The 14,192-nt window shown below is 47.0% G+C and overlaps 1 protein-coding gene across 3 annotated transcripts; it reads left to right on the top strand.

The window, feature by feature from the left end:
- The first annotated feature begins 29 nt into the window (after nt 1-29).
- MRPL14 (mitochondrial ribosomal protein L14) lies at nt 30-13,842 on the top strand. 3 transcript variants are annotated; one of them, XM_046004065.1, is made up of 3 exons: nt 30-135; nt 10,706-10,784; nt 13,376-13,842. In XM_046004065.1, exons 2-3 carry the CDS (start codon nt 10,714-10,716, stop codon nt 13,740-13,742), a joined length of 438 nt encoding a protein of 145 aa, XP_045860021.1. In that variant the 5' UTR covers nt 30-135; nt 10,706-10,713; the 3' UTR covers nt 13,743-13,842. The 3 variants fall into 3 exon arrangements, with proteins under 3 accessions (XP_045860021.1, XP_045860022.1, XP_045860023.1); XM_046004066.1 differs by lacking the exon at nt 30-135 and adding an exon at nt 7,729-7,843; XM_046004067.1 differs by lacking the exon at nt 30-135 and adding an exon at nt 7,768-7,816.
- The last annotated feature ends 350 nt before the right edge of the window (nt 13,843-14,192 follow it).

Here is a 14,192-nt window from a genome sequence, read left to right as displayed (position 1 = left end):
ACTCTCAGATCGCTACTCGCCCGGCTGGGTCGGGCGCGCAGGCGCAGTGGGGAGGTCGTGTGGGGGGGGGGGGGGAGAAGGCGGCGCTGGGCCAGGGAGGCCCGCCAGGCGGGATATTTCCGGGCGGCGAGAGCGGTATGGCAGGGTGGCAGGGGGGAATGGGTGTCACGCTCCTTTTTCTCCGCTTTTTCTTCCCTGCAGCAGGGAAGGCGCAGTCCCCGGGGTGGGTGGGGAGAAGCTGGAGTGGGAGGTTACTGGGCCTCTTGGGGGCAGAAGGGCGGCCCCTGATCCCGACCCGACCCTCCCAGCCCCCAAGGGCGACGGGGCACCCCACGACCCCCGCCTGCACTCACCTGCCTTCCCAGGGTTCTGGGGCCGGCCTGGGGAGGGGTGGACTGCGGTCCAGCCTTTGCGAGGTGGCCTCAGCCGGTCGCCCTGCAGTGGCTCCTCGAGTTTGTCTACTTCTGTCGTCTTTCCTGTTTCCTAGCCTGGGTTTTCAGATGACTTTGTGACTCGTTTGCCAGGAGCTTCTGTGGTGTGGAGAATGAGTCCACTGCTTTTACTATCATGCCAATGAGTGGCTCCCCCGACTTCAGGGGGTTCCCAGGTTTCTCATTTCACCAGAGGCTACATCAGCCAGGGACTAAGACTGGAGAGATGAAGAGAGAGGGAAAGAGAGGTACAGACATGTGTGTGCATACTTCTGTGTGGCACCCACAGAGATCACAAAGGCACGCAGAGTACCAACTTGTTCATTGAATTTAGGGTTCCTGGAAGGAACCCTTGAAGGTGGTTGGTCTGGGGACAAAAAGGAAGTATTGCTTTCCATAGTGGGCCCTAAATGAACTTTGCCATCCTAGGAGATTGGATGGACTGAATTTATAAATAGATTAACAAAAGAGCATGTGGATGGAGAACCACATAGGAAAAGCTGGGATATTGGGAGCTACTTAAACCCTGGCTGCTGGATAGAGAAAGGGCATTGCCTACCTGGTTGTGTCTGGTTCTTGTGATTGGTCATTGTCTCTGCTGTCTCCTGGCCTTTTAAAGGGTTTATTAGTGGCTTATGGAATGCAACTGTGAGGTTTGATTTATTGCAGTGCAAACTGAACTCCCATTCAAACTGAGTCCCATTGGATAGCTGGAATCCAGTTTAGTGGATCACGGCCATCATTAAAAAAAAAAAAGATAACAGAGTGCATTGTGCTTAATAAGACCAAGTATTGTTTCTTGATGCTTGCTTCAGGTATACATATGTATGTGAATGCGTTAGGTGTTATACCATGTGCGTTTTTGGTGTATCACAGAAAACTTAGAAATGCATTGGGTCTTCCATATCCTCCTGTTTGCCTTCTTGCTTTCTTCAGTCTAAGTGTTCAGTCATTTAAAATTGTATAGAAGGACTCAGCACACTAGGAACATACAGTAAAGAACAGGGGGTGTCTCTTTTTTTAGGGAGGTACTGCCCAAGAAGAAAGATAGTTTACTCTTCACTCATGGAAATACATGGAATTGAAGAACAAGTATTTTGTTGGAGTGGGAAGTGGGTTGGCTTACTTAGGAAGGATAGAAAGGAGATGGGGTGAAATTATCTTTGGTAGAGTCCGTGGTGGGAAAAGTCGTAGTAGATTTGGATTCTGGGAGTTGTTTTGGGTAGGAACAAGCAGTTGAGGTGGACAGGGATCTGCCCTGTTTTTTTTGTTTGTTTGTTTTTACTTTTCTTAGATGGAATTGGCCATTCAACCCTTAGAGCTTCTTGGATGTATATTTCCTGTGGAGCTTTTTGCATATTGTGTTGATTTTGTGATTGTAAAGCTGGTGTGATCCACTGCCAATAGCATTTATGATGGAAGTGGGTCACTGAGGATCACTGCAAGGTATTTCTTATGTAATACTATTTTTATTTATTTATTTAAAACATTTTTTTTAAAGATTTTATTTATTTGACAGAGATCACAAGTAGGCAGAGAAGCAGGCAGAGAGAGAGAGGAGGAAGCAGGCTCCCTGCTGAGCAGAGAGCCCAGTGCGGGGTGGGGGGGGGGGGCTCACTGGGATCATGATCTGAGCCGAAGGCAGAGGCTTTAACCCACTGAGCCACCCAGGCACCCCTATAATACTATTTTTTAATCTGAACATGTGGGGGGATTCCTGGTATATTTCTGCCTGTGCCTGATTAAGATTACCACATATTAACAGACAGAAAGAAGAGGGAACTTTTCAAAAAGCCTGAAATAGTAATTGAATCAAAACACTGTGAAATCCATGAAGAAACAGTGGGCAAAATATTTTATTATTGCTTCTGAATATCAGGAATAAAAACTTTGGCATGGAGGTCATTTTTCAGGTGGTACTCTGCTGGGCACTGAATGGGATTAGACTCAACTGAACAGTTAGAGTCTTAGACGATGTAATAGTCCTTTTAAGCCTATCTTGTCCTATTTTTGTGTTGGGGGACCCACATAAAATGTCTGTGGGGGACTTGGAGCCCCCAAAGGTCTCTTTTTGAGAGTCTCAAAAATCAGGTTCCAAGTTAGCCTTTATTTTAGAGGCTGATGGTTTGTTTTGGGTTATAGCTCACCCTGGTGTGATTGTACATGTGTATTAGCAGTGACAGCAGGTTTGTAAGAGAGGACTGAAACAGAGTCCGACAGTGTTGCTATGGGTCAGATAATATGCTTTCTTGTTAAGAAAGGCACCAGGCAGCTTATTTATTAGTGAAACACAACTCAGAGTGGGAAAGTCCCCCTGTCAGAACTTTCTAAAAATCATTTGTGTCTTTAGAAGAGGGAAGGAGCACTTCGCCACATCTACTTTAACATGTGAAAAACACTTTTAGGAGTGAGGGATCTTTATTTTTATTTATTTATTTTTAAGGATTTTATGTAATTATTTGGGAGAGAGTGAGAGAGCATGAGTAAGGGGAGGGGCAGAGAGGGAGGGAGAAGCAGACACCCTGGGGAGCAGGGAGCCCAATGGATGTGGGGGGAGTTGGGGGGGGGGGACCTGGATCCTCCTGATCTTGACCTGAGCCGAAGGCAAGGTTTAAATGACCAAGCCACCAGGTTCCCCTTGGAGTGAGGGATCTTTAAAGATATACCTGTGGGGCTACCCTGAGAATCAGGGAGTGAAGCTCTTCTTCCTGGTCAACATCTGGGAAACAAACTGCTTATGCTGCAGATCTAGTCCCTACTGGTTTGTTCAGGGAGGGATTCCCCACTTGAAGACAACCCCTTTCATGAGGGAAGCCAGAGCATTTTCATTTGCATGTCTCTTTGCTCTTCCCTTGGACCCCTGCTTGACAGAGAGTTGCTGAGGTCCTAAAGAATGGGGATGGAAGAGATACACTTTTTTTTTTTTTTAAAGATTTTTTTATTTATTTGACACAGAGAGAGAGAGATCACAAGTAGGCAGAGAGGCAGGCAGAGAGAGAGGGGGAAGCGGGCTCCCTGCTGAGCAGAGAGCCCTATGCGGGGCTTGATCCCAGGACCCTGAGATCATGACCTGAGCCAAAGGCAGAGGCTTAACCCACTGAGCCACCCAGGCGCCCCGAGATATGCTTTTCATCAGCAGCATCCAGGGGCTCTCCTAGGATTTTCCTTTTCTCTACTGCCCACCTGCCCAGCTGCCATCTCCATAAACCTGGCTTCTTGCCAGTGGCCCAGTAGAGGTACTAATGGGAAGGAAATGTGTATGTGATTAAGTCGAAGTCAACTTTGCCTTGTATAGTTTTTCTGAGTTTGACCATGCAAAGATTGCTACAGACTTACTTCCAGCACTGGGGGTGTTGGCACACCTGTGAGGTAGGGATGGAGGGGGAGCAAAGCTAAAATAGATGCAATCCACACATTGAAAAACCAATTTGAGTAATTGAGAATTGGCATTGTGTGTTAAAGAATTACTATTTAAAATATTTGTAACAAGGTGGAGCATAAGGTAAATAAACAAGCATGGGACAAGACCCTGGAAACATTTTATTTTTGTGAATCAAATTGAGAAATGGGGTCCTCACTGGTAACCTTGGTGGAAAGAGCCCACTGTGCTGTGCTGGGATGCTTTGCTTATTGATAGTGATGCTGTGAAAACTGACACTTTGGCAGGTGAATCAGATCGGTTTCAGCTTTGGTCCTAGGCTGGTCTGGGTATAGTGCAGATATTTATTGGAAAGACACGGGCACCTGGGTGGCTCAGTCAGTTAAGCATTGGACTCTTGGTTTTGGCTCTCGGTCATGATCTCAAGGTCCTGGGTTTGAGCCCCGTATGGGGCTCCCAGGTTCTGGCTTGAGATTCTCTCCCTCTGCCCTCTCCCCTCCCTCACACATGCACACTCTCTCAACATCTAAAAATAAATCTTAAAAAAAAAAAACACCCTTTCTATGTGGGTGGGGGATTGGCTAGATGGGTATTAAGGAAGGCACTTGTGATGAGCACTGGGTGTTGTATGTAGGTGATGAATCACTGAACTCTACTCCAGAAACCTCTATTGCCCTGTATGTTAACTAAGTAAAATTTAATTTAGAAAAAAAAAACAACAACAAAAAAAACCTTTTTAATTCCCGAGTTTTAAAAGATTCGACAGAGGAGAAAGAGAGCTTGCCCTCTGTTGGCATATTTGTTTCTGTGAAGTTTATTGTGGTTAAAGGAGCCCTCTTAGCTGTGTAGGGTGCAATAGAAACAGACTTCTGACCTTGGACAGGCAACAGGTTGGTTAACGATTTGGACTTCATTTCTTCATCTACAAAATGGTGCTTTCTTGAGCCCCCAGAACTACTCAAAACCCTTAGCAGATTCAGCCCCTTGTAGACTGCTGCTGTTTGTTATTTTTCTGGAGGTTTCTGTTGGGTGCTCATGAAAAGAGTCGTCCAGGGGTGCCTGGCGGGCTCAGTCAGTAGAGCATGCAACTCCTGATCTTGCGGTTGTGAGTTTGAGCCCTACTTTAGGTGTAGATATTACTTAAAAATAAAATCCTGGGGCGCCTGGGTGGCTAAGTCGGCTGAGTGTCTGCCTTCGTCTCAGGTCATGATCCCAGGGCTGTGGGATGGAGTCCTGCCTTGGGCTCCCTGCTCAGCAGGAAGCCTGCTTCTCCCTCTCCCACTCCTCCTGCTTGTATTTCCTCGCCCGCTTTGTCTCTTTGTCAAATTAATAAAGTCTTAAAAAATAAATGAATAAAATCTTTTTTTTAAAGATTTTATTTATTTATTTGACAGAGAGAGATTACAGATAGGCAGAGAGGCAGGCAGAGAGAGAGAGAGGAAAGCAGACTCCCCGCTGAGCAGAGAGACCTATGCGGGACTCTATCCCAGGACCCTGAGACCATGACCTGAGCTGAAGGCAGAGGCTTAACCCACTGAGCCACTCAGTCTCCCCTGAATAAAATCGTAAACAAGAAAAAAAAGGAGTCATCCAACAAAATGATCTATGAAAGTACTTCAAGAATTGTAACATGTTCTACTTGTGTGAGGTTAAAAAAAATCCTAAAACTTCCTAAAAGAGACTAATTGTACACCAAAACAATAATGAGGGTTTTTTTTTTTTTTAATGTTATTTATTTATTTGACTGAGAGACAGTGAGAGAGGGAATCAACCAGGGGGAGTGGGTGAGGGAGAAGCAGGCTTCCCACCGAGCAGGGAGCCCGATGCAGAGCTCGATCATAGGACCCTGGGATCATGACCCGAGCCGAGGGCAGGTGCCTAACGACTGAGCCACCCAGGTGCCCTCAGTAATGAATTTTTAAGGAGCAAATAAGAGTACTTATTGGTACAGAAAGATTGGTGCAACACCTGCAGGGGATGGAAGGGGCTGTGTCTGCATGATAGGGCAGAGGGTCAAAGAGTGCCTTTTTTGATTCCTGGAAGCTGATAGGCTTGTTTTTCCCTCCTTTGATTAAGAAGGACACTTGTATCCTTACCCTAGGTGTTTTTCCTTTTTGTGATTCGGCCCTGCATTTGTATGGCGTTTTTTTCCAGTTATTGACAATGTCCTTTGAACATGCCTTTGTGATTGTGCTGAACTTTTGATTTTTTTTTTTTTTTTCCCCCCTTTGGAGCCCATCCTCTTGAGAGGCCTTTAAAAATGTACATGACATATCAGGCACTTAAAGATGGAAATAATGAATCCACAAACAATAAATCCACATAAGGTGGAAACAATGAATACATGCAGGAAGTATGCCATTTTGCTGATCCTTGCTCAAGTAGTACATTTCTGCTTTCTACAAAGCAATAGAGATATAGACTCTGTCTGCTTTTCCAGCTCAGTCTCTGTGTATTAAAATTCATTAAACATGAGTTCCCTGTGTCTAGAAGGCTTCCCCAAGTTACTAAGAGTCTGAAAGACCACCAGCCCCCCCAGCACGGAGCCTCTTTGGAGCTGGAGCATGAATTGCAATTGCAGGTTGAATTGCATTCATTTAACAGATACTTAGTCAACTCCATTCGTGTGCATTGTGCTGAGTCCTCTGAGTGTGCAGCACTGAGCTGTGCAGGCCTGGCCCCTGCTGTATTTCCCATGGGACCTGTAAGGTGGGACCTTCCAGTGGGACCTGTTAAATGTCAAGTAAAACACTCATCTGTGTGTCCCTGAAACTTACAGCCCTCCCTGGCCAAAATGGAAGGGATATCTTAAAGCTCAACCAGGTTGGAAAGTGAGCACAATTCTTGGATTGTGTTAAGTAATCTCTTTCATTCCCTTCCTCCCTCCTACTTCTCTTGCTTCCCCTTCACCCTCTCCGGAGAGGTTGTGATTCATACTCTGAGCCTGGAGGGTAGTTCTTGGTGCCGACCGGGAAGTGGCATGAAAAGCCATCTCTGGCACTGGAGTCTCCAGAATACCTGGCCTCTGAGTGAGAGTGTTGTGGAGGAGGAAATATCACGGGGGTTAGTTTCCTGTGCAAACACAAGACTCAGAATGACATTGCTTGTGAAACCAAGCATTATATATAGACTGCTCTGAAGTGAATCAGGGCCTATGTCTGCTGATGGATTTATGCTGGGAAATAACATCAAGGTCAGTCGGAGTTGCTTTGAAGTAAATTGCTGCCTCCATTCCTCTGGCCCGATCCAAACCAGTTATTTCGTGGTGGGATGAGGTGCTTTTCCATAGTGGGCATTGTAGGCACCAGGCTCAAGAGATGATTCCAGGGGCTTGTAAACATGGCATGGGCCAATCCTCCCATGACTGGTACTGCGATTCTCCTAAAGTATGTTTGCATGTGATGTCCTGGTTCCTGATAACAGAGATAAGAGCTCTGCAGGGTCCAGCTTTCCTTCTGTGTAGAGCCCTGAGTGAGGGGAATCGTTTTCTGTTGACTGCCACATTTATTTTATTAAACAAATTTTCTTTGCATTTCTACTCTGTCAGGACCTGCTGGGATGTGAATGGAGGGGACCACAGATTTTTTGTTGTTGTTTTACGAAAGAGGGACATGGGGCACCTGGGTGGCTCAGTTGGTTAAGCATCTGTCTTCGGCTCAGGTCATGATCCCAGGATCCTGGGACCTCCACCGGAAGGAATTGAGCTCCTTGCTCTGTGGGGAGCCTGCTTCTCCCTCTCCCTCTGCCTGCTGCTCCCCCTGCTTGTGCTTGTTCACTCTCTCTGTCAAACAAATAAATAAAATCTTAAAAAAAAAAAAAAGGGACATGTATACAGTAAGTGAATATATTTGGTTTTTCTGTGCTTTCATGTTCATGGGAATGCTTATTGCTGACCATTTGATGTCTTAAGTCCTTTGGGTGTGGAGGTCACTATCAGATCCACTAAGGAGCTACGAAAAGTCTGGATTGGACCTTGTCTTGTGAAAATGGAAGTACCCCTGGAGAAGTGAGTGTATTGCTCCTGCGTCTGAAGGTAGTACACAGAATCCTCATAATCTGCATCTCTGTGATCTCTGAATTCCAGTGTGAGATCAGGTGCCAGGTTACCAAGACCCCTGGCTCCTGAGTTTTGACAAATGAGTAACAAGAATTAGGATGTTAAGGGTTATCAGCCTTATCTGAAAAAAAAGTATCCAAATGTATGCAGTTGACTGGGTTTGGATAACGAACGTTGGAGCTGTGAGAGTTCCTCTGCCCCGGGATCCCCAGATGTCCTCAGTGTGCAGGTGGTGTAACTGTAGTTTTATACGAGTCTTCCTGGGGGAGACACGTTGGGCGTCGTTAGATTTAGCTGGGTGGAGATGGGCATAGGTTGTGGGGGTGGCTTGTGAACAAGGCACGGAGAGGAGGTCTGGGTTTGGGTTTGTGCCCAGGCTGCCCAGCAGATTTTAGAGAGGTGCCTTGAATCGTGGGTTTGTTGTACCCAAGTCAGGAAAGTTCTGGGAAGCCCCCAGCACTTCAGCAGTCCTTGGCTAACGGAAGTGTTATTGAGGAAGAGGTGCAGCGTGGAGAGGCAGGGTGTTGCCGTTCTCAGAGAGAGAATGTGGGTGGGTGGTGCTGGGCTAATCTTGAGGGTTCTGTGGAGGAGCTGAGGAGCCTCTTTTCTCCCTGGGAATGAGAACAAGGGCCCACCAGCGTCAGATGGGAAAGCTTGGCTGAGATTGGAGGTCACTGTAGCCTGGGCGAGACAGACTGCTTTTCAGAACCCTCCCCCCTTTTTTTTTCTTTCTAAAGGCAATCTTTAGTTATTGCTCCAAGCGTGGAGCTCTTCTTGCCACCTACACTACACATTGTGCTCAAAACTTAAATCGGATTAAAGTGAATAATTTTCACCTGGTGTTTATACATTTCGGTTGACTCAGCAAGTGTTGAGTTGGGCATGAGAAAAATGTGCCTGTGATTATCAGTGATGGAACAAGGATAATTTCACAGTTGGAAAAATATTAATATTTAAAGTTAAACCGTGTTAGCTGTTGAGTAAGCTCATGGGTTCGGGAAACTGAGTACTGGGGTGCAAATTTCAACTTTGTCACTCTTGGCTGTGTGACCGTGGCTGAATTCTCTAACCTCACTGGTTAGAAAATTACTCCTCGTGTGTAAAATGAGGCTAATACTAATGCCTGGTTCCTAGAGGTTTTTGTGAGGCTCAAATGAGATGGTAACGTAAGGTACTTGGTCTAGTGCCAGATGTGTTACAACTATCGAGCTAAATTTTCATAAAGAAAACACAAGCAGACTAGGTGACCCGTGAAGCTGCTTCTCACCCTCAGCCCCCCAGCGTGACATGAGCTTTGAATGGCGGAGTGAAATTGTAAGGCGCAGGGGGAGACCCTTGGGCCAAGGCTGGGCCCAGTTCTGGTTCTGGGTCTGCCCCAGTTTTGGTTCTGTGGCTAGCCATGGGTCACACAAGTCACGTCGTCTCTCTGTATCTCTGTTTCCTCATCTGTGAGACAAGATGGGATGGAATGGGTGACAATGATGGCAACGGAGATAGCCAGTAGGTACTGGGTGCCAGGCACTGTGCTCCGTGCTTTGCTCGGTTTATCCTGTGACCAGCTGTGAGTAGGTGTTGCAGATGGGGAAACCGAAGCTCAGAGTTCTTTGTCCAGGGTCACCTAGCTAGCTATAAAGGTAAAGCTGGCCTCATCTGATAGTCTTTGATTCGGTGTGTCAGGTGTTAATAGTTCTATAAGTTCACTGCCTTCTTTTGCATTTAACTTTCTGATTAATTTTGGCCAGTGCTTTCTGGGTTGTCTTAAGGAAAAGACTGGAGACTAAGCTTGTTTTTTGACTCTAAATTGTAGTTAATAAGCATTTCTGAAGTGTCTGCATATTTCTTTGGAAGTAAATAATGGCTCCCCCTCCCACTCTTATTAAGTAAAATCTTATCCAAGGTGCTTTGAACTTAGGTGAGGGAAGACTGTGTGTGAATACTGCAGTGGTAGAGGCCTTTCTCAGCAGATTTCTCCATGAGGCCCTCTGCAGCCAGACATTTGGATAGAACAGGCGTGTCTTGCCGCTGGAATTGCCAGCTGGTTGTAGGGTTTTCTTCAACATGCCCCTAACTGATGCCTGGGTATTGTAGGCCACTGGACTTGCCGGATGTATTGGTGCTAGGGAGATGCAGGGCTGGGGTTCTGCAAGTTGGAGGCCCCGGTGTTGGGTCAGTGTTTGCCCTTTCAGCTCCAACTTGCCCTCCCAAATTCCACTTTCAGCTGCAGTGTGGAGCATGTAGTTTTTCCATATTCTATTGTTGTTTGGGAGACTGACCCAAATGGAGGCTTTGGTCAGTGACTTAGTGGGAGTATCTTTTGGCTCTACTTGGCTAGCCCTGAAGTACCCAGGCGTTCTGGCTCTTACATTTGGGGAAAGGTGACATGGTGGCACAACAATGCAGCCGATGGCTCAGGTAGTCTACCTGGGGGGGTGGGTAAAAGCTCGGGTTTCAGGAGGCACATGAGTGTTAGCAGCGGCACTAGCTTGCAAGCTTTCCTCTGTGGAGGACTTGGGGAGGGGTCACTGTCGGGTGTGTACCCGAGGATTCCTGCTTTCTTCCTGCCTGTGGAAGTGAGGAAGGCATCCTCCCTGCTATTCTATTGTAGCAAGAACTGCTGTGGGCCATTCCAGCTCTCTGACCCCAGGTAGAATATGAATCAGCAGAACTGTAGCTGGAGTTCCATCTGATCATCTGCTTATCTTTTAACCACTAAGATTTATATTTAGTGACTAATGATCTTATGCTAGAAGTACCATCTCCCACACAAGTCCCCGACAGGCTGGCTCTGAGTAAGGACACTGACTTAGAAATAAACCCTTTCCCCTTCTTTTCCTGCAGGATTTGCCATGGCTTTCCGTGCTGGGCTCTGGGGCCCCTTCACCCATGCAAGCAGAGCGCTCAGCCAGCGCAGTTTCAGGTAATTTTCCCATTCAGTTCTTAAAGCTTTGTCTCTGAGTAAGCCTACCATCAGGGTTGGGTATTATCTGACTAGAAAGGGAGTGGGAACTCAGGGGAGTGGGCTTGGCTTCTTGGAAAGCTAAACAGGCCAGAGCAGCTGGGGTTTGGTTGTGGTGGATAAGAGGATTGGTAAGGACGTGACCTTGCTGTTGGAGGTAGGGTAGGGAATGGCCCAAAGTAGAGGAAACTTCGGTCCTTGCCGGATTCTTGTAGTGACTCCAGCATCTCCCGACCCTGTCATTCCCCCAGTGCATGAAAACCTTCTCTTTTAAAAACGGAATCTTTTCAAAAAGTGTTACATGCATATTACCAAAACTCAGGCATGATAGAAGTACGACAGCCTCCCCTCCTTTTAGATGCTAAGCCAGGACACAGAGCATGGGTGCCTTATTGTTGGCAAACATGCCTCCTGGCCCCATTCGTGCACTCACTCCCTGGCGTTTAGTGAGCACTGCGCTAGGGTTGGTCATAGATGAATAAGAATTGCTTCCTGTCCTCAAAGAGTCTTCACAGTTGGCCACAGGAGCAAACTTGGAAACAAATAATTCTGAGGAAATGTGACCAGTATAATAATAGAGGTTTGTACGGTGCTTTGGATGGCCTGAGACAGGAGCTGCTAATGGAGGAGGAGGAAGGGAGAACAGAGGCAGCCTTCCCAGAAGGGAAGTGGGAGCAGGCCCTGTCCAGGCCTCCAGGGAGGGCTGAGAGGCGTGGCGTGCCTGAAGGGCACAGACTACTCTGACCGCTCTGTGGTCAGTGGTAAGAGATTGTGACCCTCAGACGGCAGGTAAATGGAGGCAAGGTTGTAAACAGTGTAGATGTAGACAGTAGAGGACCACTGAACAGTTCTAAGGGGAGTGGTCTCAGTTTTATGGTTTTTTTTTTTTTTTTTTTTTTTTTTGGACAGAGACGGGGAGAAAGAACACAAGCAGAGGGAGTGGGAGAGGGAAAAGCAGGCTTCCCGCTGAGCAGGGAGCCTGATGCAGGGCTCGATCCCAGGACCCTGGGATCATGATCTGAGCCAAAGACAGATGCTTAACGACTAAGCCACCCAGGTGCCCCTCAGTTTTATGTTCTAAAAGAGAGCTCTTGGTTGGCAACGTGAGGCACACAGAACCAGTTCAGACACTAAAAGTCTTGGTGTAAGAGAAAGCTGCCAAACTGTGGAAGTGTTGGTGGGGGCAGGGAGAGGACTGAGGGGCCTCACAGGTAGTATCAATAGGATTTGGCAGCCCGGACGTTGATGGAGAAAGAGGGTTATGGCTTAGGAGCCGGAGAAGCCATTAGCTAAATAAGAAATACAGCAGCACGGGGCGGTTTGCAAGGGGAGATGATGAGGTCAGTGTGGGATCTAGTGAATGTGCAGTATTAGTGGGACATGCTGTGGGTAGCTTAGAGTGGAAAGGCAGGGCTAGAATAGAGGAAAGAAATGAGGCTGGAGATGGAATTTACTAGTTGGAAGCAAAGGGAATCAATAAAACTGCCCCAGAATAGGCCTGTGGAATGCGAGGGGAGAGCCCAGGGTTACCCTGCAGAATGCTAGCACTTACGGTGCTCACATCAGGAAAACAGAAATCCCTGTTATCAGATGCTTAATAATAGCTTATCTGCCTTTAATAGGTACACTTTATTTATTTATTTTTTTAAAGATTTTATTTATTTGAGAGAGAAGGTGAGAGGGGGAGAGTCAGAGGGAGAAGCAGACTCCCTGCTGAGTAGGGAGCCTGATGTGGGTTTCTGTCCTGGGACTCCAGGATCCTGACCTGAGCCAAAAGCAGCCGCTTAACCAACTGAGCCACCCAGGCTCCTTAATAGGTACAGGTACACTTAAAAAAAAAAAAAAAAAAAGTCCATTCTAGTGGGGGAAAATGCATTGAGACAAAAGATCGTTACCTCACCTTATTTCTCGTTTCTTCTTTTATGTCAGGGGACTCCCTTAGCAAACCTATTCATTCATATTGTCTGGTTCCCAGCCACACATTGATGGGAAATTTGGGAATCAGTATATTCTGGGGGAGCAGGTTTTACAGGCTAGGCAATGGATGAAGCCTGGCCCATAATATAGTCCCTTAATGCTCAGAGTTCTTTTGGATACCAAAGGCTTTCAGTTACGCTGCCATGAAGTTCATTGTAACAGAAAATTGGGCTCCATTTAAAACCCCACCAGGGGTTCCTTAGGGTTCTGGGATCAAGCCTCACATAGGGCTCTCTGCTCAGTGGGGAGCCTGCTTCTCCTTCCCTCTCTGCCTGCCTCTCTGCCTACTTGTGATCTCTCTGTCAAATAAATAAATAAAATCTTTAAAACAAAAATAAAAACAAAACCCTTCAAATCGAGATGTTGACCCAGTAGCAGGAACTTTTGACTGTGAGGAAACTGTCTTGGGCACAGAGAAGTCTTCACAAGCACCCAACTTTCTGTCAGGGCCCTGGGTTTTGCTCTGTTCAGTGCTTTGTTGCTAATGCGTGGTCTCTCCCAGGCCTTGCCCTCAGAAGCCTCTGCACCCTGACCAAGAGAGATGCAGACCTCAGACTTTTTTTCTCTTTCCTCAGCACCACGGGGAGCCTCAGTGCAATTCAGAAGATGACACGGGTCCGTGTGGTGGACAACAGTGCCCTGGGGAATACCCCGTACCATCGCCCTCCTCGTTGCATCCATGTCTATAACAAGAACGGGGTGGGCAAGGTGGGCGACCGGATACTGCTGGCCATCAAGGGACAGAAGAAAAAGGCCCTCATTGTGGGGCATCGCATGCCCGGTCCCCCGATGACCCCTAGGTTTGACTCCAACAATGTGGTCCTCATTGAGGACAATGGGAACCCTGTGGGGACCCGAATTAAGACACCCATCCCCAGCAGCCTACGCCAAAGGGAAGGTGAATTTTCCAAGGTGCTGGCCATTGCTCAGACCTTTGTGTGAGCAGGGCTCAGGCCATTGGCTGCGGTGGCAATCATGGGAGGGAACTCGGGGCTCATGGCTGGGGAACAGTGTCCGGTGAAAAAATAAACCCTTTCATGTATGTTTCCTCCTGAGCTTTTTGGGATGTGGTCATGAGGTAAATGGCACTGAAGCAGTTAAAAGGCGGCTGACTCTTGTCTGGTCACACCAATGGCATGAGGTAGCCTGTGAGCTCATCCAGGATTATCAGGCTCTGGAAAATGGAGGTACAAACCAAATGCCAGTTCATAAATGTGAAGTTGGACTCTGTCACTTTCTAACCATGCGAACTTTTTAATTTTTTTATTTTAATTTCTTGCCATTCAGAGTATCCTCTTTCTGTGTCAGAGGGCTTGAGATATTAAATGGGTATGAAGATTACAGGTTAGCACGAATAAGGCCAGAGGAACTAATTTCATTTGGTGGAATATT

This window comes from Meles meles, chromosome 5, assembly GCF_922984935.1.
Source record: "Meles meles chromosome 5, mMelMel3.1 paternal haplotype, whole genome shotgun sequence".
Classification (NCBI taxonomy): Eukaryota; Metazoa; Chordata; class Mammalia; order Carnivora; family Mustelidae; genus Meles; species Meles meles.
This window is presented reverse-complemented; position numbering and strand designations above follow the sequence as displayed.

Coding starts and splice junctions, on each gene's coding strand:
- MRPL14 (XM_046004065.1), top strand. CDS start 10,714: ATGGCTTTCCGTGCTGGGCTCTGGGGCCCCTTCACCCATGCAAGCAGA. Junction 10,785..13,375: donor CTCAGCCAGCGCAGTTTCAG/GTAATTTTCCCA, acceptor CTCTTTCCTCAG/CACCACGGGGAGCCTCAGTG.